Below are 23477 nucleotides of genomic sequence, written 5' to 3' on the forward strand. Positions count from 1 at the left end.
TTTTAGTGCTACTTCTGTGTAAAGTCATAGCCGATTTTACAACTTTGTTACCATGACGATGTAAAAATTACGATATTAAACAACTTTATGCATCAAATAATGCACAAGTTTCAACAGAAGAATTAATGTAAGTGCTTTTATAAAATTATAAGCTTCAAATTTCTGAATTTAAACCCTCCAAATATTGGTCCCCATTCATTTCCATTGTAAGTGCCTCACTGTAACTTGTTTGTTTGTTTTTTTTGTTTGTTTTTTTTTAAAGAAAAAGAGGAACGAGTCAAATAAAAATGTTGTGCTAATCAACATAATGCCACAAATGCTGTTGATTGAGCTTAATATTAGCCGAATATTATTTAAAGGGACAGTTCACCGAAACATTTAAATTCTCTCATCATTTATTCATCCTCATGCCATCCCAGATGTTTATGACTTTCTTTCTTCTGCTGAACACAAATGAAGATTTTTAGAAGAATATTTCAGCTCTGTAGTTTAATACAATGCAAGTGAATGGTGATCAGATCTTTGAAGATCTAAAAAGCACATAAAATCTGAATAAAATCCACTCCAGTGGATTAATTAATGTCTTCTGAAGTGAAACACATTATTTAAAACTTTTTAACTTTCTATGGGGGATAAAATGATGAGAGAATTTTCAGTTACCATTCACTTTCTTTACATCTTTTTTTCATACAGTGAAAGTGAATTGTGACTGAGGCTGTTATTCTGCCTAACATCTCATTTTTTGTTCCACTGAAGAAAGAAAGTCATATAGGTTTGGAACAACACAATGGTGAGAATGGTGACTGGCCATTGGTTACAATGGGTGGGCTGGTCAAAATGTTCAAGGGGGGTCTTACCCCCACCCCACCAAATCTCTGTTAAACTGATGTGTGTGTTGTGAACTGAGAGAGTGAAGAGTGTGTCGTTGTTCTCTGCAGGTTGAGAGATTGTGATGTCACAGATGAAAGTTGTGCTGCTCTGACTTCAGCTCTGAGATCAAACCCCTCACACCTGAAAGAACTGAATCTGTCTGGGAATAAACTAAGCGATACAGGAGTGAAGATGCTCTCTGATCTAAAAGATGATCCACATTATAAACTGGAGATACTGCGGTGAGTAGTGATAATTAATATAATCATATTTGAATTGATCTCCTTTATTTTGCTGATGAATTGTTGCTTATGTACTATAAATGTATTTAACTGTATTTAATATCCATTAGATTCATTGATCTGTGAATATATAAATTCTATTTTCATCTCTTTCAGTGTCTCTGTGTGTGTGATAAACAGATTTGAGTTGTTTTCTATTGATTACTATTAAATAGAGTTGTAATGGAGATGTTCGATCATTCGCAGATAGCGAGAGTACGTTTTTCTGAAATAGCTTATGAAGTCCCATACAGCACATTTTAATTTTACTTTGTGTATTTTAGGTTTTAGATGGACGTCTCTTTGAGAACTGATTGTGAACCGTAATGATTGTGAAGAAAACAGAGAAGTCACAGTCAACAGAATCAACAGAGACAAACTGACCTGACTCACTGATGTGTGTAACTTTACATTATTATTCAGAACACCTGCTGAAGTGACAGTTAAACAATGAAACCTTTTGTTTCTTCCTCAAGTGACTTTTATGGGTCAATGACAAATAAATATGTCTAAATTATAAAATGGGGAAATCTTTTAAAACTCCAGTTTAAAACACATGTATAAATTTGTATAAATATAATCTTTGTATTCATATTGGTTTTGAATACTTTTTTGACCTTTTAATGTTTTTTTAAATAACAATAAAAGATTAAAACTGCTTATACCAACATTTCAAACTTTAAATGAGGATTGTTTTCTTGTTTACAATCTCCGAATGTTTACACCACTTTTTAAAAAAAACTAAATTACTTTGTATTCTGAAAAGTAAAATCATAAAGAGGTGTCTTCAAGTATTTTTTGTGTGAAACACATTTTAATGTATCTTTGAATGACTTGATAGATCCGGAAAAAAATGAACATCCAAATTGGCATTTCTTGAGAAGTCAACAAAGTGATTAATCTATTAAACAAAGAAAAGAAAAACATATACAAACAGAATCAGTATTTAACCCCCACTATTACCCCCCTCCCATTCCCGACCCCCAACAAAAACCCAGTGGTCACATGATTATAGACACACACAATATATATTTATATATATAAAATAATAATTATCACACACATTATCCAATACACCTCTCTCTCTCTCTACTGTCCCTCCCCGACAGCCCTCCAAAAAAGCCAGATATTTGCCTCATTTCCCCACAAACAAGTATAAATTCCCCAGTCTTCTGGATGACCCCTCTTCAAAAGCTGCCACCCTCCGAACACCACTCCAGAAATGGGGGTGCTCCAGCTGACTTCCCACCCCTTAAAACTATCTGTCTGGCAATCATAACGCTAGTTAGGACCCAGTTTTGATGGGCTTATTCTCCATATTGATGACTGTCCAGTCACCTAAAATACAGAGTCTGGGGCATAATAAAATGAGTGCCCAATACCTCACACATAAAACTGAATCTTCAATCAAAATTCTGTGATCTTAACACACACTCAAAAAAATGTGTTTTGGCAGTGTCTCCATCTTCTGATTGACATCGCCAGCAGGTGGGTGTGTCTTTAAGACCAAGCCTACACAATCTAGAGGGGGTCTAATAGAATTTATGTAAAATCTTGAATTGCACAAGATGCACCCTTGCATGTCTAGATACAGACTTTTAGTTAAAATCTTTCTCCCATAATCTCTTGACAGAAGTTGAAGCTCCATCCCCAGACTCTGAATTAGCAGGGAGTAATACACTGATGCCTCATGAACTTTTCCAAAATCAATAATCACCTCTTCCAGAGTATCTGCTGCTTTAGGGGGTGGAAACTACTCCCAAAAACAGTACAGACGCCTAATGTTATCAGAAGAGCTGTGGCCCCGAATAAACCCCACCTGATCTCTGATAAGAGAAGTCATAACTTTACTTAATTGGTTAGCCAGAATTTTTGACAATATTTTAACATCTAGCTGGATCAGGGAAATTGGACAGTACCTCTTACACTCACTTGGATCTTTGTCCTTTTTATGTATCAGACTGATCCGGGCTTGTGTCATGGTTGGTGGAAGCTTTCCATTTTTTAATGATTCCATATAAACTTCTAGCAAAAGTGGAGCCAGTTCTGTAGCATAAGATCTAAAAATTCCGTTGACCATCCTTCTTAAACTCTCAGATAGGACTGTGAGGGTTACGATTGGAAATTTGTCCTCTTTTTCTGCATTGTTCACTTGTGGGGTACCCCAGGGGTCCCTCTTGGGACCCATTCTACTTTCTCTGTATATGCTCCCTTTGGATTCTATCATGAAGAAATATAATATTTCATATCATTGCTATGCCGATGATACTCAGCTATATAATCCTCTTAGTTCTGATTACTCTTGCTCTGTGCTTCTAAAATGCTTTGAGGACATTAAATGCTGGACTGCAAAAAACTTTCTACAATTAAATGAGAGCAAATCTGAGGTTGTTGTGTTTGGTCTCCCTGGTGCTGTCTCTGATATCACTAGGAACCTTGATACACTGTCTCCAAATGTTCATCCTGCAAAAAACCAAGGTGCGATTTTTGACTCCAAGCTAAATTTTTGAAAACATAAATGCTGTGGTAAGGAGTAGCTTTTTTCAATTAAGGCAAATAGCCAAATTAAAACCTCTGCTCTCATTTAAGGATCTGGAGACCTGTTATCCACGCCTTCATCTCATCTATACTTGACTATTCAAATGCACTGCATATGGGACTAAATCACTCATCTCTGTATCGCCTGCAGTTGGTCCAAAACGCAGCTGCTAGTGCTAAGAGGGAACACATTTCACCGGTTTTAGCATCTCTCCACTGGTTACCGGTGCATTATAGGATCCATTTTAAGATCTTGTTATTTGTTTATAAAGATTTAAATGGTGTGGCCCCTTCTTATCTGTCAGAACTTCTGAGCTATCAACAATCCCCTAGAAGCCTCAGATCTTCGGACAAATTTCTCCTGCAAATACCTCGCTCTCGCCAAAAGTTTAAAGGGGATTGTGCTTTTTCTGTTGCTGGAATTAGACTAAGGAACAGTATACCTCTGGACGTTAGGCCAGCCCCGTCCATTCCTGTTTTTAAATCACACCTACAGAAGTATATGTATTCCTTGGCTTTTACATGAATGTTTATTGTAGACTATATGGGTAATTTCTTGTTTTGTGTTATTTTTCAAAGTAGTCTTTTATTACTCTGTGTCCCGTTATTGTTCATTTGCATATGTACAGCACTTTGGTATACACCAGTGTTCTTAAATGTGCTATATAAATAAATTGACCTTGACCTAAATAATTGAGAGGCAAATCCATCTGGCCCCGGAGTCTTGCCCGTAGACAAGGATTTAATTACCTCGCCAAGCTCCTACAAGGTTATCTCAGAATCAAGAGAATTCTTTTGCTCAGTCGTCAGTTTAGGGAGTTCTAATGGTTCCACAAAGTTTCTAATATCTTCATCAGTAGACAAAGATGTGGAGCTATAGAGATCAAGATATAACTCTTTAAAAGCATTATTAATATCAATGGCTGAGGTGAAAATTTCAGCAGCAGATTTTACAAAATGAATGGTACAAAAAAATGTATGCATTTGTTTAATGTAATGTTATGTAGGCCCAACCAAAATTTTCCCTGCTTTGTCCCCCAACTCAAAAGTGTGACTGTCTTACCCTGAATAACCAAAAAGCTACCTTTCGCAACAAAATGGTATTATATCTGTATTTCTATCTGGTCAATTCTCTGAGGACATTACATAACATTTACATTTAGCAGGTGCTTTTTATTTAAACCGACTTATGAGTAACATACTAGCAAGCAATTTTTCTTACAAAAGGCAATTTCTGCACTGCAAGTTTTGAAGTGACTGGAGAATAAACTGTTGCCATGGAGACAGTGCGCATCATATGATTTGGTTTAAACACATCATGACCCACTTTAAATAAAAAGGAATATTCATTCAATACTCGAGTGGAGATTTTTAATTATCCCTTTATTGAAACAATCTAGAAAAATAACCAGACACCTTTACAGAAACACAGTTCTGCATCATTTAAGTGACACATACAGTTCAGCACTTACAAACAAAAGACTCAATATGGTTTTCAAAATGAAGGCATTTTAAAATGTACAAAATTAAAACAAATCAGAATCACAAAGTATTTTCTAAAGGAAGAACAAACAAAAATGCTGTACAATGTGAAAAAATGCACAGAGGCTTCAGAGATTCATCTCCTAGGCCCTCCCCGGCCACGCCCTCTTCCTCTGCCACGACCCCGCCCTCTTCCTCGGCCACGTGCAGCCACTGTAAGAAAGTTAATAATTAACACTTACTTCATAAACACATCGTCATAGTAGTTTTGAACACCAGTTAACGGATTCACTGCTTCTTAACATTGAAAGCAATACACGATCAGTGCATTCAGTGTAGCTTGTCCATCACTATATCACCATGACAACAGCACTCACCAGCCTCTCTCTTCTTTGACTTGACCTTGGGTTCGATGTCAACCAGCAGTGTGTCCAGAGGAAGACTGTCGGGCAGGATGTAATAGCGGATGTTGTTGCCACGGATACTGAGGGACTCAAGTTGAGTCGGCTCCCTGTTTTTGAGCGTCATCTTCACAGCTTTGAGGTGAGTGTTCATACTGAAGTCCACACCTGACATTTATACAAATTAATTAAATGTATTCACCAATTAATTCAAGAATTCTTTATAAATAGACACTTGAATCAGATGCATTGCCAACAGTATAACCCACCGGGCCAGTTTAGTCTCACAAATGGAAAATAAGAATTACCAGTAATCGTGCCGTGGACCTGTGTGCCATTCTTCAGTTCAATAGTCACTGTTTCATGACTCAATTTCATCAAAAACCTGCAGGATGAAGACAAAAAGAGACATTGGAACCACTTGGAAATGAACAATATGCATAAGTTTGGTTTAAACTATTTGAACCCTTGTGCAATCTTCAGGACATTTTTATTAATTTCTTTCAATCATTTGGCTGTTAATGCCAACGTCATAAATTTTGCCAAAGGTGTGTATTTTTGGTTGAATTTTGATATTTCAACCTCATTTCCTACAATACACTGAGTACACAAAATAGTTGCACTCGGGAACTTCAGGACAAAAATGTCTTCATTGAAACCCATTAAAACAGCAACATTTGATTCCCAGTGCCATTAAAGCATAAATTCATGAATTATATGATATTATAATATATGCCTTCATTCCAAAATCTGGCTTCAAAATTTACATTTTTTATATTTTCCACCAGATGGCGCCATTTTTCTCATGTTTAGCCTATGGAGTAAATACATGATTTTCCCCCTATTTTCTGTTTGCTGTATTATAGAGCACTACAGGCCAATTGAATAAATGATGCAGCTAAAATTGTGTGGGTGTGTACGGATGTCAGAGTGTGTTTTGAATGTGTGTATTGAGAAATTATTATTTCTCAAGTTGATAAATTGTATTTCATGGATGTGTATACTTACGGGCCTAATTGCAGTTTGTAAAAAAATAAAAAATCATGCACATGCAAACACTTTTGTAAAATGTTGTCAATAAATGTTCTTAATGCATTCAAGTCAGTTCTTGCACATTAATTATACTGAGATGGTTGAATAGATTTGTAAAAAAAAATTATTACTTATGTATTATAATCTATAATTAAAATGCATGAGAAAGTGTAGTTACAAAACTTGGGCTAGTTCTGATATGCTGTCACTTATATGGTCCGATTCCTTCTCAACTCCGGAAGCATCGGCATGTCATCGGCTTCCTCACTTGGGCCGATTGACCCGTGCCGGAATCAGGGAGTGAGCAAACCGGCATCCGGTACGAGTTCAGGCGTCAGATGCGGGCCAAAGGGATGGACTCCAGCAGGCGAGTTTCCAAACGGATCTGGCCCAAGTGTAGGCCTATTTTAAAGTTGAGATACACACTTGGTAAAGAAGTGGTAAAGAAACCACTCAACTGAAATACATTTGCTGAACAGCGACTTTTCTTAAAGAGAAGGTACAATTTTAACGTTTGTTACACATAATGTAAACTCAATGTTAATACTTGTTTTTTATGCATAATTTGTAGTATTACATGAAATAAATGTTCATATGCGGTATTTATAGGGGCAACAATATATTATTAAATATTTGAACTTCATCAAACATTTAAAAATGTAAGCATTTAACAAATTAAAGGTTACTGCAACATCTACACATGGTTTTGGTGAAACATCGCAAAGAGTTCAGTCAGTTCTAACTCATCTGAATGATGGGGTGCGTCCCATTCAGACTTTACCCTCCATTGTGAGAGCTTTGAAGGGCTGAAAGGAGTGTTGCTCAGAATAGTGGTAATTTGGTCATTTTATTGGAAATTCTGTTTGGAACGACCCAACAGCTGGTTACCATTATTATTCTCCCTTCAAAAAAGCCCTGTGAAGTCATCATCACCACAATCTCCTAAACTACATGTTCATACTTCAACTGTCCAAACTTACACAGAATCATTTAATCTGCTTTTAGATGCTCTCTTCTTTCTTTCTTTGTCTTACTGTAAGACCTGTAAAACTTTCTACTTCAAGCATTTAAAAGTATTTTGGTTTTGTCAAACCAACATCACAGTTTGTCTCAACCAACTTTACGTATCCAGTTTAATCAGTTCTTTTTGTACCACACAAAATAAAATATCAATATATTTTTCCATCCAGTTAAGCCCAGTTATATTTTGTAATGCAGAAATGCAGTTATAGCAATTAATAGTATAATAAAAAGAAATATATTCGACAGCACTTGTCATACAAAGCATAAAGCTTAATCCTATAAAGCCTAAAACATTAAACATTCAGACAATTATTTTTTAAAACATATTTAAACCAATTTTTCTACAGCATAATAAAATTTTAAGTAAGCACATGCTGCTTCAGTTCAATAAATACTAATTTTTGAAATATCAGTAATAATATAAACATTATTGTTCATTTTACTTTAACAAAGATTTCATATCAAAAAGATGAGTATCACAATATGAATGAAGCCATTTAGGAAATTATATTACAAGGTCTTTTACTTCCAAGAGCATGAAAACTTTCACCATGAGGCAGCAGAAATCTACTGAGTTTTCAGCAAAGTTTTGATCATGTTGATGATGTAGAGCAGGTTTTCAGATTTTCTAAAACATTTTTATGAAGATAAACTTTTTTTTATTAAGCTATCAGCTTTCCATTTTAACTTCAGTTTCATTTTGAAATGGGTTATATTATTATTATATTTTTTCAAAACATTTTAAACATGTTTGTCTTTCTTTTTAAAATATATTGTGAACACAAACTTTGCAAACACATTTTTACCACATTTAAGCAATTGGGAAACTGTTAAAATTAGCTTTCTGAACAGACAAAAACTAAAGGAATTATGCTCAACAGCCCAATAACCAAAGAGCCAACACAATCAGACAAAGGAGATCAGCAGATGGACAGCTTTATTTTCTGATCATTGAACAGATAATCCTCGACGGTCAAATAACTAAAAACATGTTCATTAACAGCCACAGGCTACTAACATTATCTCAATTAAATAAGAGCTATTTTAGAGATTTTAGGCTACTTAAGCCAGTGTTTCTTTTGTCTTCCATGGCACACTTTTTACAACTAAAACATTCTGTGGCACACCACTATCCCACATAAGCTAACCATCGTCCATATTTTACCTTTTCAAGAACTTGTCCATGTTTTCTGTCCATCTTAGTAGCGTGTTTATTTGTAATGTTTGAAATTTGACGCATGCAGTGCTTGTATTGGACTTTCTCAGTGTCGTAACAATTCCGTCATAATTTTTCACCCATGTTTTAATTGTCATATTTTAATACATTTAATAGCTTTAAGTTAATATTTTGATTTTTAATCATGAATTTACAGGACGAGCATACAGCAGATTATGCATTTATTTATTTATGAACAGAACAGATGAACAACAGAGACACAAAGCAGATGAATGTTTCAGCGGAGGCCACTAAAATACAACATATGAAAAACACAATATTACAAAAAACTAATACGATTAAAATATGAACATGTAAAAATGAACTGAACAGAACTCAATCGACAACTCAAATCTTCCTCCTGGTCCGCATCGATTTAACTGTGTGCTCGCCTGTGCGTAATCAAACGCATCAAGGGACACTGATGCTGAGGTGATTGTCATTAGATTTTGTGTCTTTGCCTCAGACAGACTTCTCGTGCCCGTTTTAATTTGGTTCTGGAGGCTGAACATTAACGTCAAGCATATTATACAAGAGTTGCAGAAAGCATCACAGCGGGGCGATTTTACCAGTTTGCCCCGTAAAAAAAAGTGGGAGAAATGCACAATAAACATTGAAAACATGTATTTGGAAGAGAGGGAAAAGCTTGCAGTTGCTTTGAGTGCAGAAAGTAATAAAAGGACTCTTTTATGTTTAGGTCGAAGCGTTTTCATGGTGAATTTAAATGAGTTCAATAACTGGAGTCTCTGATATTCGTAAACGATAAGGTCATATTTAAAGAAAATTATGAGACATTCAATGTCTCTTCACAAATTTGGATAGTTTTTAAGAATTTATTGTTGCTTGGTATCTCAAAGACATTATTGGTGAAGCAAAAACGTGTGTGTGAAAAACACTTTTGTGTGACGTCACTTCATAGACTTCAATGTATTCTGCAGCGCTGACGGGAGTCATGTGATGACCCTTTACACATATAAATAACACACTTTTGCACATTAATCATTTTGTACACGCTTATGCATAACACGCACTTTAACACATAAGCTAGCAGGACAGATGTGTACAGAAGTGAACCATTATATTCATTATATATTCTTGTATATGCTGTGGAGCCTAAATGTTCAAGGGTATAAAGCATTTGTTTTCAAAGATGATAGACTGTGAGACCTTACAGTCCAGAGTATTTCACTTTCCAAACGACCAGGATAAATATAAAATGAAACTACTCATGGTGTTAAATGATGGTCTGTTGTGATTAGATGAGTGGAAGGAGAAATAGTTCCTGTTACTATTTACTATCAAAGCTCGATTGCTCATTTCAAAGCTTATACGCATTATTTTTTAATTCAAAATAATCAATAAAATCTAGTATAAAAACACATTGGGTCGATTTTTATTTCTTTAAGATCGCAAAAATAATATACATAATTGTAATAAGAAAATAAATAAAGGAATAAATGTATTGATAAAACATTTATTTTTAATTACATTTATTCCTGAATTTATTATTGTATGACTTTTTTCCTTTATTATTTTTAACTTATTTATGCATTCATTAATTTATTCCCACATGTATTTATTTCCATTTTTAATATTCCCATATTTATTTTTGTATTCTTACATTTCTGTCTCTTGTATGATAATTATATGGGCTGGTCCTGCTTTGGTTTATCGTAGATTGAAACGTGCTCGATTACTCTTGACTTGTTTTGATGTGATGTCAGGTCATAGGCAAATCTCCTTTAAACCAGCTAGAGTTGCCCAACTTAGCGAATTAAGTCGATAACCACACATCAAATGAATGCGTTTTATTTCGAGTAGAGGTGCTTATTGATGTTTTAGGAGAGCTTTATGCCAGTATGAATGTCGAAGCACATCCTGGATTGTTAGACTCTCTCACTGCATATTCAAAATCGGAGTCAGAGGGTGCTGAGGTGGGACATCCATCTTATACTTCCGATAAATACTATTGAGCTCTCAACCAATGATGCACTGGAGCTACACAAGGACCGCCTCCCTCATTTCCATGTTGCACACAGAAAAGTAGAAATAAATACATGTATATATATAAATAAATATATAAATATGGAAATAAATATATGTGGTAATAAATATAAAATAAATGAACACATAAATAAAAAAATAAACATAATGCAAAATATGTTACTTTTAAATAAATGTAAAACTTAAACTAATTTTATTTGTTTTATCAAGACATTTATTCTTTATTTTCGTATTATATTCATTTATTATTTTTGCAGGTTTGGGCCTCCATATCGCAGAAGTATAACCAAGAGAAAAACACACACGTATATACAAAAAACACTTATATTTAAGATGCAAAAAACACTTAAGATACATTCTCTTAAAGCAAGTCTAAATATCTTATATATTGTTTCAAGTAAACGCATCTTATTTTAAGGATTTTTAGACAATTTTAAATGGAAAACAAGACAAAAACACTTCACAATAGTTTTTTTTTTTACTGAATTAAACATTATTTAACACGTTTAACACAAACTTTAAGTCTGGCACACGTGGAATAATCGGTTAAGAACTAATGATTGTTGCAATTATCGCAGAATAACCGTTCTAATAATCGTTAGATTAATCGATTATCAAAATAATCATTATGTGTAGCCCTATATGCACTATACAAACTTCCCTTGCTTAACCCACTATTCCTACACTGCAACAAGTACTGGGAAAGGTAAACATGTAGAGATATTAATATTCATAATATGTGGTGGACAACACAAAGTTTTTGGATGAAGGGGCGGCTGTGGGTCAGGTGGTAGAGCGGGTCGGTCATTAATCGCAGGGTTGGTGGTTCGATTCCCGGCCCACACGACTCCACATGCCGAAGTGTCCTTGGGCAAGACACTGAACCCAAAGTTGCTCCCAATGGCAGGCTAGCGGTGAATGTGTCAGTGTAAAGCGCTTTGAATACTGTTAAGGTTAAAAAAGGCACTATATAGTGCAGACCATTTTCCAAAATAAGTTTTCTGGGTAATTAAGTTTCGTTTGCAGATCTTCAGTATATTAAATGTTTTACTGCATGGGTTCAATTAGATGTACATCTTCACAGTCCAACAAACACAAACTGCATTTTTCCACCAGCAGATCTTCATTGATTATTATGAATATTGAAAGTTTTTAATCTCATGGACTTCCATTATATAGACAAACACATCAGATATCCATCAAAAATCTTTGTGTTCCCCTGAAGAAAGTGAAATGAGTTTGACATGGCATAAGACTGCATGTGATGGCTGTACTAGCAGCCACACACAGAAGAAACTCACGGTGGTAACTCATTTCACATTACATAATTATGGTGGACACACCGATTTTAGTTTTAAACCCGTTTTATTAGTTATTTGACTTTAGTCATCTATTTGGGTGCACACATTTAGTTAACTGTTAATTTGGCTAATTTCAGGTTCATTATTTTTAAGTTACATTCTGTGAAATGAATACTTTTCTTTTTCTTGAGTTACCAGTTCTTGGGGAGTTGCTGCTGGGTGTCTCTGGCTGGCTGATAAAAGGACTACCAACTAAACTCAAGCTGTTTAAGTAGGGGATGGTTAATTGGACTGCACCATGTTCTCCAATATCATGGGGTGGGAGAGTTATCTATTTTGTTGGTATAATTATTTGATTGATTATCCTTAGTTTATATTAGGTAGCATTGTCTTAACAGGGTTTGTAGTTATGGTGGTTTGTTTATATATTATGTGTTTGTCTACCCCCCTTTTTGTGTCAGAATGGCCTGATCAGCCACTATATAAGTTTCCCCCATGTCACAGTCTAGAGGGTCTGTTTTGTTCCCGTTTTTTTTTTTTTTTTTTGTTTTATATTAAATAAATATAACTTTTTTTTTGGTTTAGTAAATAAAAGCCTATATATTTGGAAATATATTTTCTGACTCATGCCTGAGGTCCCTCACACTGCATAAATGATGAGAGAATTATCATGTTTGGTCTGATAACAACACGTGTAAGTTGGTTTGTAATATAGAGTCACATTTTAAGTATAATATTGTTGTAATATGGAGCAGGGTTTGCAGCTGTTGAAAATAGTCTCATCATGAATCTTAAATGTAAACTAGCCATAAATGTTGCTTATCTTATTTACAATGAGATATATATATATATATATATATGTGTGTGTATATGTGTGTCTAACAGGTCATTTAAATTAGAGTCCTGGCAGCTCTACAACTATAACTGAAAGAGTCATCAGAGGTTTTCAAAGTAAATAAAAGATAGGAGACACATTTGGATGACATAATTTATATTTATGTGGCAGTTAGTATTTGTTTTAGGTTAAGTCCAACTACGCCACCCGGAACTAACCCGGGAACCCACAAATCATTCAGGTACACAAAGCGCACAGATACGTTGTGGCGGAGTCAGATAACAGACACCGATGATAGTATAAAACAATTTATTCAAGAAAACACCATTTAATAAAATACAACACGATCTTTAGTAATAAATCCTAAAATAGATCAAACCTCACATTCACACACATACATATATATCCTACCACTTCAGAACCTGGGGAATTCGTCTTGCCTATCAGCTGGACACAGCAACCACTCGTGCTCTCTCACAACACTCCACCCATTGTGAACACTGCAGACTGTCAATCAGACCACCACCACCACCACACCCAAAAGGCTTCAGGAACCACAGGTACCCCAGATTCTGAAGGGAAAAGACAAGAACAATCAATATAACAATAAACAAAAAAAAAAAACACATATACATTCCACATAAACTCAGTCAATGAAGCGTATGAATCACACACAGCTACAAGGCCTATCTTTCTCTCAACAGCAACACCAGCTAACCTGCTGATGTTCGTAGACCGTGATGAGCACAATGGGCGATAATGGGTCATTCCCTTACTACTTGACGACAAAAATGAACCCAAAATCACATACAGAAAAATCAATGTAACACAAAAGAACAGAAAATACAAAACCCAAACCAAACACTACTATAACATACAAGTATCAGGGTGACACACATAGACCTTCGTCCTGTAAGATTACCCCCGTCCTCAGTCCAGCAACACTGTCCCAGCACCAATTTAGATGTATCCTGGCAGGTTGCACGCCCGAAGCGTGTCTTGATTCGCTTGGGTGTCGTCCTCCACCAAATGGAGACCGGCACACTGTAGAGTTAGAATTCGCATACAGCTTCACATAAATAATGCACAGTTCGAACAAGAGATAGAAGGTGTGCAAACACGGCGACTGGCGAGTGAAACACCATCTAATCCGTCCGGAGTCACCGTTGTCCCACGCAGATACGGATTACGAACAAGTTGCACGAGCCGACAGCGTCCTCAAAGCCTCTCAAAAGTGTGTTTTAGGAGGCAATCGTCTCGTTTAGCTTAGGCATAAGAAAAATGCGTCACATACCTGCGTTAAATACTCACGCTGCGCAGTGCACTCGAAGACGTTAATAAACAGCTCGCTATAAGCGTTCACTCCACGTGTCTTCCGTCCTCCTCAGCCACACTGCAAGATAAGCGAGTCCCAAATTATCCTCCTTGACCCAAACATTCATGATGCACTTGCCATCAAAAGCCCTTACCTCCTGAACCTAAACCGGCGCCCCAACAAATGACGTCATTTCCCGAACCCAGGAATACCACGCTTGCCTAGATGTCCGTCGCACCTGTTTTATATGTTCACGGAACACCATATTTGGGAATTAACCCTATAATGGCTGATTACATCACCACATTTATATAGCATCATTTTAACATATCCACCGACATTCAAAATTATTTCGTTTACTCACCCTCATGCCATCCCAGATGTGTGTGACTTTCTTCTGCTTAACACAAATGAAGATGTTTAGAAGAATATTTCAGCTCTGTGGGTCCTCTCAATGCAAGTGAATGGTGACCAGAACTTTGAAAGTACAAAAAATCCTTGAACATGAGCTGGGGACATTTGTTAACTTGGGTCAGTACACTGACCTTTGGGCTACTTTATGCCCTTCACATCAGCACCCAAAGAAGCTGACACGTTTTCTTTATTTTTGTGATGTCATACAGTAAATGGTGTTGCATCTTGATGGCAATGTCTGGCCAAGTTGAAATTATCTTTTGAATGAATAGTTTAATTTATAAATACAAACTGTTTCTGGTATTTTTATTACAGTATTAGTTCAGAGTTTTCTGCATATATTTCTGCAGTCTGTTAAAATGCATCTTAAATTGTTTATTTAGATTTACTTAAAGTCACTGCTTGTTTTTGTTTATCGTCATGATTTTGTAACTATTTTTTATTTGAGAATGTATTGTGTTTCTATGCAAGCATGAATGTCTATGTGAGATTGTACATTTGTAAATGACAATAAAAACCTTCGACATTCAGCAGTTGTCTGTTATTTCTTCAGGTCATTTTATTTTAAAGTTAATTGAAAGTAAATGAACAGAACTAATAGCACTTACAATTGAGCTGAATGAGCTTAAAATATAGAGTTGTGTAAACGGACTCTTGGGGTTAAAAAACCTTAAATATATTAGCTGGTGTTTCACAGTATTTTAAGAAACATTTTTGAATGGAAGCTCATTCATTTGGTCATAGCAGCTTCATTTATTTTAGGTGAAGTTGCTTCAAATTTCTAGTGGAATTTGCTTAAAAAGTCGAATGCAAAAATGATGCACAATATTTTTAAGCAAATCCAGCACATTATTTTTTCAGTGACGTCAATGAAACCTTGCTGTATCAAACCCTCTGAATATTCTCACTCAAACTTATTCATGAAAATATATTTGATATCAAATCCAATTAAAAATCTAAACTTATTGTTAAATAAATTGACAAAAACCTAAAACATGATCACGATGAAACATTAAAAACTGAATTTGACCTCAACAAAAGTGCTTTTCGGTCCTAAACAGAACTACAACATTTGCAAATGACTTCTCAATTAAACAATGAAAGAATGATTCTGTCTAATTATAGACTAAATGTCCATGATCTGGAGATAGAGCGAGGAAGACATCACAGATCCTTGTTACTGAGAGAGCAGAGGATATACAGACAGTGTGATACAAACCAAATAGAAGATGAGAAACACTTCCTGTTTATCTGCCCATAGTTTGAAACATTTCATCATTCATTACATAAACTGACTGATACAGAGAAACTCACACGTGTACTTGGAGAAGATCACAATACAGCCACACTAGCGCTAAATATGTGTCTGCCATTCACAATATACGAAATTAAGTCTTCTTTCCCCCCCATGTAATATTTATTAGTATTTACATGTTTTACTCTTCTTTTTTCACTATTACTTATTGTATTATAGCATCTTTATAACAGCAATACTGTTATAAAACTGTCATGCCAATAAAACTGAACTGAAATTAAGAGAGAAACTGAGACAGATCACGTTTGAGATTATCCATGTTTGCTGCGGCTCTTGTCAGCAGTAACATCGATTCAAATTGCAAAGATGTAAGTTTATGTATATTTCTCAGCAACAGCATGGTAGTGTCACTTTTCCCTTGCTTAATAATGGAAAATAAATACATTTACATTTATGCATTTGGCAGACACTTTTATCCAAAGAGATTTACAGAGCCCGTATTATAGGGACAATTCATCCAGAGCAACCTGGAGTTAAGTGTCTTGCTCAAGCACACAATGATGGTGACCGTGGGGATCGAACCAGCAACCTCCTGATTAACAGTTATGTGCTTTAGCCCACTACGCCACAAAATACATGATGAACACATCAACTCATATGAGGTATAATATTTTGTACTTTATTATATTAATATTTATACTTTAATTATATGTAAAATCAACTATATGAACTCTTGTCTCTATTCTGTTAAAGTCAACTCCATGTGAAGAGATCAGACTCAAAGGAGCCCAGCTGTGTGTCCATGAAGAGTGACCAGTCTATGGATAAGCCATTAAGATTTAAGGATAAACACACATCATCTGACCTAAGGTACAACAATTTGTGTAGACAGACAGACAGATAGAAATGTTTTATCTATATATAAAATCAAATATATTAAGTGGTCTGAGGTACAATATTTTTGTCAAGATATGCTGTTAGTATTATAATATATTTATATTATAATAGCCTGCACTTTTCATGTATATGATTAATTCCTGAGATAGATGCTCATCTGCATATATAATTTGTCGGCAAGTGTGTTGAAAAACAGAAAACTGCCGATTTCCACAGAATTGTTGCCAATAGGGCTGTGACATAATATCTATATGACGATACATCGATGTGTGTATCGATGCAGCTGCATCCTTATCAATATTATGCAGCACTTAGAAATTTGAATAATCACATCTATTACGCAGCACAAGCTGGCTTTCCATCACCTGCACAGTAGTAGACCAGCACATTTAAGGATGAGACTCTTGCAATCCCTGGCAAAACTAAATATATATATATATACGTGCATTTTGGATTTTTTCCTAAACCCGCAGTTGGATACGACATGACTTATGCAATATCTAAATATTGCAAAACTGAACTACTGCACGTGGGAGTGGCATTAAATTAGAAAACATACATGTAACATTAGACATTACATTTCAATTTCAAATTTACAAATGTTTTATATATAATTGTTCTATAGTCTATAAAGTATTTAACACAATTACATCAGAAGTAACTGTAATCAAATTACTGACATTTTTTTAATTCATTATATTACTTTTTTCAATGAAAAGGTAATTTAATTACAGTAATGAATTACTTAGTTAATTACACCAAACACTGATAGAGAATACCAAAAATTACAGCCCAAATACTTACAGCCATTGCAACTCTGTTAATCATATTTCTATACATTATTCTACAGTATTACATCATAGTGAATTATATTAGTACACACCTGAAGTAAATGTAGTGTTTCATCAGCTGTTCAGATATCCTCAAGTGTTGCGTTGTAAATTCAAGACACACCGCAGTCAGAGATCTCTCATATACAGCATTTAACTGTATTTACGAAGAACGGTACATTACTAAACAAAATAAAAAAAACAGTCAGAGATCCAGTCACAAAGACTTGATTGCAGTTCTGTTGAGATCTTTGTGTCTGACACTGAAATTACTGAGAAATAATGTGATTGAGATACTGAAGAGATCCATGTGTGTAAGAGAAAATGATTTAATATGAATGATGAGGAGATATTCACCTGTTTACTCAATTCAATCTAGTTCATCATAGTGTGATGTAGATATTTATGTTTATAAAATCATTGTGTGTCCAGTATTTTAATTAATAACTGAAAACTGTTTTATGACACATTCAGCATCTGTTATTCCTCACAAACCTTCAACTGTGACAGTATTTTATGAGTCAAATAAATGACACACAGATACACATCAGTACTGTCACAGTACTTCCAGTGCTGAATTTACACATCTCACACATTATCACTGTACTTTTATAAGCTTTAAAGGGATAATTCAGCCAAAAGTGAACGGTTTATCATAATTTACTCACCCTCATGTTGTAACAAACCCATTTGACTTCAAAACAAAATGAGATGTTTGGCCTCAGTCACTGAATATTTTCCCCATTAATGAAAGTGAATGTTGAATAAGGTTGTTTGTGTTCCACTGAAGAAAGAAAGTCATACAGGTTTAGAACAACATGAGAGTAATACAATTACGACAGATTTGTAATTTTGGCTCAACTATTCCTTTAAGAGCATGAAACACCTTCTGTTGATGTTTGTCTCTTTCAGACTCCTCCTCCTCAGGTGACAGGTGAAAGTGAAACTAGTAAAACAGGATCCATTTTGTGACAAGAGCAGGAAATTAAACGAGGAGAGAAACAGAGAAAAAGTTTGACAGTTTTTGCTCCACTGAAATCAATAAATTCATTGTGAAGTATTTTGTAGGTGATATTCTAGTCAGTAAAGAGGAACATCAACAGTTCTTGACAGGTGAGTACTGAACTGCTGCTAAACAAACCAAAACTCACAAGACAACAATAATAAACCTTTCAAACTATCAGCTACAGTAAGACATCTAACAGATATCTAAGTATTAATCACAGCAGAACAAACAGATACTGAGACTTTTGCTCTTTTATCTGAATTGTCAGTATGTGTTCAGTTTCTTTGGCACTGAAATGTTATTTCTTCTATTGACTTGAAACGTTGCTTTGTTTTCTTCTGTTGAGTCTTCTGATGTTTTCTCTTTATGCTGGTGTTTAACATGTCATAAAAGCTGACAGTCTGCAATTGAACCTCATTGATTCATTTCTAATGGAATATTCTAGAGTACAAATAAAAACAAATATGTGTCAGTATTGAACAAATAAACACGTCACAAATATAGATGATGTCCTGTTTGTTGACAGGTGTTCAGTGGACTGTTCAGATGATGTCATGGACTCCACAAAGGATCTCAGTGGACAGACAGACACAGGGAAGGTCAAGAGGTCAGAGGATTTCAATGCTTTAATAAAATACACTGATAGATATTTCTGATATGCTGCACAACACTACAGTATAAAAACACTGAGGAGAAATGAGAACAGACTGGATTATCTCAAGTAAACATGTGAAAACAGCTTTAGGGTAAAGTGAGATCTACAGTAAGATGACAGTGAGACCGGTTTGATTCAGTTACAGACAGAACTGGAAAATCCTGTACAGTCAGTCGTATGTAGAAGGTGAAACTCAAATGTGTTTCTCTGTATATTTTTAGACACAAACACAGACTTTTCTTCAGATGAATGCAGAACAAACCATCAAACTAAAATGCACATAATTTAGGATTGGGGTCAAACGTCATTTGTGTGAATGTTTCTCCTGTATAAGTACATTTTATCATTTAATGCTTGTGAAAACAGATTTTCAGAAAGCAGCACATTGCATTGTATAGTGTACATCAATTCTGTGCATTTATTGGCATGTCAATTTGAACCTCTTCAGTTGTAGCTGAAAGTCTTTCCTTCTTTAGTGACATTCAGATCAGATCTGCTGTGTAATGTCATGTGCTCAAATATATCTTCATCAAATTAGCAGAAGTGAAATTGCTGAATGTTGAACTAGAACTGTGCATTAAACATGACCAAACAGTTCCTGTGTGTAACATAACAACAACATGACATCTTCCATAAAACACACAAGGTGTGTGAGAATCAGCAATGTGCAGCTGGTTAGCATGTATTTCAGAAGTCTCATGTTCGGACTGTTTGCACACAACTTTACAGAGAAACTTCAGGAAAACTACAATCTCCAGTGTGCTGCTTTTCACTGTCCTAAACCAAAAATATTCTCAAGATGGAAAGAATTCAATGTAAAATGAGATGTAGTCATTTTCTCTTAGTGATCACTGCTACTGAAAATAATAAATCTTGATTTCAATGATAAAATGACACTGAAAACACTAGAAAAGAACATGTTACCCCCTTGAAGAAGAGAGAAATATTGGGAAGAGTAAAACTGAGAAACTGATGAGAGGAAAAGAGTGTTTGTGAGTTTGTAGTTTTTAAAACAGTGTTTAATTGCTGTTGTGTTTTAGTGTCATTCATGGAGAATCTCCTGAATCCAGCTGTGTGTCCATGAAGAGTGACTGGTCAATGGGTCATCCAATTAATTTCAGTTCAGGAGCCCCTTGTGCTGATGTGAGGTGAGGACTCTCATGTTGACTGACAGTATGAATGTGTACATCACAGTCTGAGGGACGATTAGAAAGAATCCAGTGTAAAAAATAACAGTTAAAACAAATGTTATCAATTGGTACAATACTGCTTATTTGCTTCTATCATGCATATATACCATGCATTATATTTGCTCATTATTTACTCACCTTCATGATATTCCAGGTGTGAATGACTTTCTTTCTTCATCAGAACACATTTGAAGAAAAATTGAAAAATATCTCAGCAGGTCCTTAATATGCGAGTGAATGGAGATTTCTCTTTTGAAGCTCCAAAAATCACAGACAGTCAGCATAAATGTCATCCATACGACTCCAGCGGTACATTAAAGTCTTCTAAAATGACATGATCGCTTTTGTTGCGAAAAGATAAATATTTAAGTACTGTTTTTACTTAAATGCATGTGTGACATTGACATATGAACACATAAGAACTGAGGCAAGTGCGTGGCAGCCGGAAGAGCAGCGCTGTTTACTAGTGAGAAGGAGGAACTCTGTACAGTAACTCCATTGGTTTTGGTTTAGACCTGTTTATCCGTTTCTTTACTCACAATGGTGTGTTTGTGTGCTTATCCTGGTTGTCTCAATAAAGACGAGAATGTGAGATTACATCCATAACATGCCAAAGCAAATACGTCACACGTGAAACGGTGTGATTTCCATCCTCTCCTGAAGCTTACCAGAAGTTATAATTCAGAGTTAAAGAGAGTTAAATACTAATATTGATCTTTTTCACACCAACAGCGATCGTATCGCTTTAGAAGACGTTAATTTAACTGCTGGAGTCATATGGATGATGTTTATGCTGACTGTGATTTTTGGAGCTTCAAAAGAGAAATTAACATTCACTTGCATTTTAAGGACCTACTGAGCTGAGATATTTTATACATTTTTTTCAAATGTGTTCTAGTGAAGAAAGTCACACATCTGGGATATAATAAGGGTGAATAAATAATGAGAGAATTTTAAATTTTTGGGTGAACTATCCCTTTAAAATTTGGTGCCACAGAATTTTTGGATAAATCTTGATTTAATCTAAATTTATGATGAATCTCTCTAGGTGCAATGCACCCTAACACTACCAAGACTATGAGTCATATCACTAGAGAGGGGAGCAGCAGATTCCCTGGTGGGATGAAGTTCAAATCTTTTTAGCAGGTCAGGTCTATATACAAATATTTGCTGAGAAAGCCCCTCATATAACAATAATTCAATATATATAATGATTAAATAATTATATATATAGTGGCAGAAGTGTTCATCATTGATAAAACAAAAAGCGGCTTTAGAATACAATGTATTGTTTATTATCATATTATTGATCATAAGTCAATCATTGACACACAGTTCACAGCAATCCATTTCACAAGTGAATTTGTCAATCATTTACGCATTTGGCAGATGCTTTTATCCAAAGCGACTTACAGTGCAATTATTACAGGGACAATCCCCCCGGTGCAACCTGGAGTTAAGTGCCTTGCTCAAGGACACAATGGTGGTGGCTGTGGGGTTAGAACCTGTGATCTTCTGATTAACTGCCCTGTGCTTTAACCACTACACCACCACCAGTTGTAGTGTCAGACATGCTTGTGAAGCGTCTCGGATGTGTTGCATCATAAACATAAAATGTTTAGTTCACTGTGTCAAATTATATATAGTTTAATACTCAATCTTTAAACACATCTTGATCCCTTAGATCACATTTGCGCTCCATCAAGTGTTTTGAACACAAGAATGTAACGCATGTTTGTGGTGTTCTGCTACTGGATAGTTGTTTTGTTCACTGTATAAACTGTGTGTTGCTCATACAGCTGAAATTTCACTTACTGCCCTCTGGAGTAAACAGGTGGTACTACAAGCTTGCATTTCTCAGTAATCTTCCTTATTATGGTCCGGGGGCATTGCAATATTTTTTTAATGCGGAATTTTAAATAATATTAATTGCACCGAATTAACGTGTTAAATCGACAGCACTAAAAATAACTGGAACTAGAAATCCCCTGCCACAGTTTCCTTAAACCAAAAATTTTAAATAAATACATTTGTCCCAACACAAATAGATTCAAGCAAACGTAATTTTTTCATTGAAATAACTCAATACATGCAGCTATTTTCTGTGTAAACAAGCAGCTTAAAAGTGCAGTTCCTATTTACTTGAATGGGGAAAGACTGAAATCTCTTAAACTGTTGGTCAAGATTACACTAAAAGAACATATTTCAAACCTGCAGTAAACTCTGACAACACAGGTATGTTAAATTGTGCTTCTTTAACTCTTCATGCTAAATAAACACAATTTTACCAGCTTGTTTAGATGATGTGCATGCTCAATCTCAAGTTGATTGACAGACGATGTCTGTATCTAAAAGCTGATTGGCTCTTTTACCTGTAAGGCAGGATCTCCTTTCTACATCCATGGCCATTGGGCGTTCCAATTTTTCCCATTCATTAGTAGTGGTGATTTTGATTAATTTCAGTGATTCGACTATTTTGATTCTGTTCACCAAAAAGATTTGTTCATATTCGTTCACTGACTATATCTTCAGATTACGTATTTGTACATGCAGATGCTGCAAAATTACCATCTTTTGAGTAAATACATTGATCCGAATGCAGTCATTCTCAAACAGAGCAAGTTTAATTATCTTTCATTATAATTCTACTAAGAGACTTCAGCACTGCAGTGTTAAAGCATCAAAAGCCTTTCCCCACAAATGACAACAAAGCATATCTATCATACTGTGAACTGATAAACACAACTTTTTATCGAGCTATACAAAGAAAGGATAACAATACTAGCCTAAAAATAATTATGAGTTTCAATAATGTCCGTATGCCATTGTAATGTGTGGTCATCACTCACTTTTAATCATAATTCATCCGGCTCCTTTTCTTGTTGAACGAGATTCACAATATGAAACAACAACATGCAGCTCCTCTTATTCA

General features: G+C 35.2%; 3 protein-coding genes across 3 annotated transcripts in view; 1 reads left to right on the top strand and 2 right to left on the bottom strand.

Moving 5' to 3' along the window:
* LOC127650479 (uncharacterized) overlaps window positions 1-23477 on the top strand; it is a 1198408-nt gene that overhangs the window by 991800 nt on the left and 183131 nt on the right.
* The window catches only part of LOC127650380 (NACHT, LRR and PYD domains-containing protein 3-like), a 1539373-nt gene that overhangs the window by 721473 nt on the left and 794423 nt on the right, over window positions 1-23477 (bottom strand). The window lies entirely within an intron of this gene.
* LOC127650469 (small nuclear ribonucleoprotein Sm D1-like) lies at window positions 5083-5957 on the bottom strand. The gene is made up of 3 exons (XM_052135918.1): window positions 5881-5957; window positions 5549-5740; window positions 5083-5384 (listed from the first exon to the last, which is right to left on the bottom strand). Exons 1-3 carry the CDS (start codon window positions 5948-5950, stop codon window positions 5308-5310), a joined length of 339 nt encoding a protein of 112 aa, XP_051991878.1. The 5' UTR covers window positions 5951-5957; the 3' UTR covers window positions 5083-5307.

This window comes from Xyrauchen texanus, chromosome 10 (assembly GCF_025860055.1).
Source record: "Xyrauchen texanus isolate HMW12.3.18 chromosome 10, RBS_HiC_50CHRs, whole genome shotgun sequence".
NCBI classification, from domain to species: domain Eukaryota; kingdom Metazoa; phylum Chordata; class Actinopteri; order Cypriniformes; family Catostomidae; genus Xyrauchen; species Xyrauchen texanus.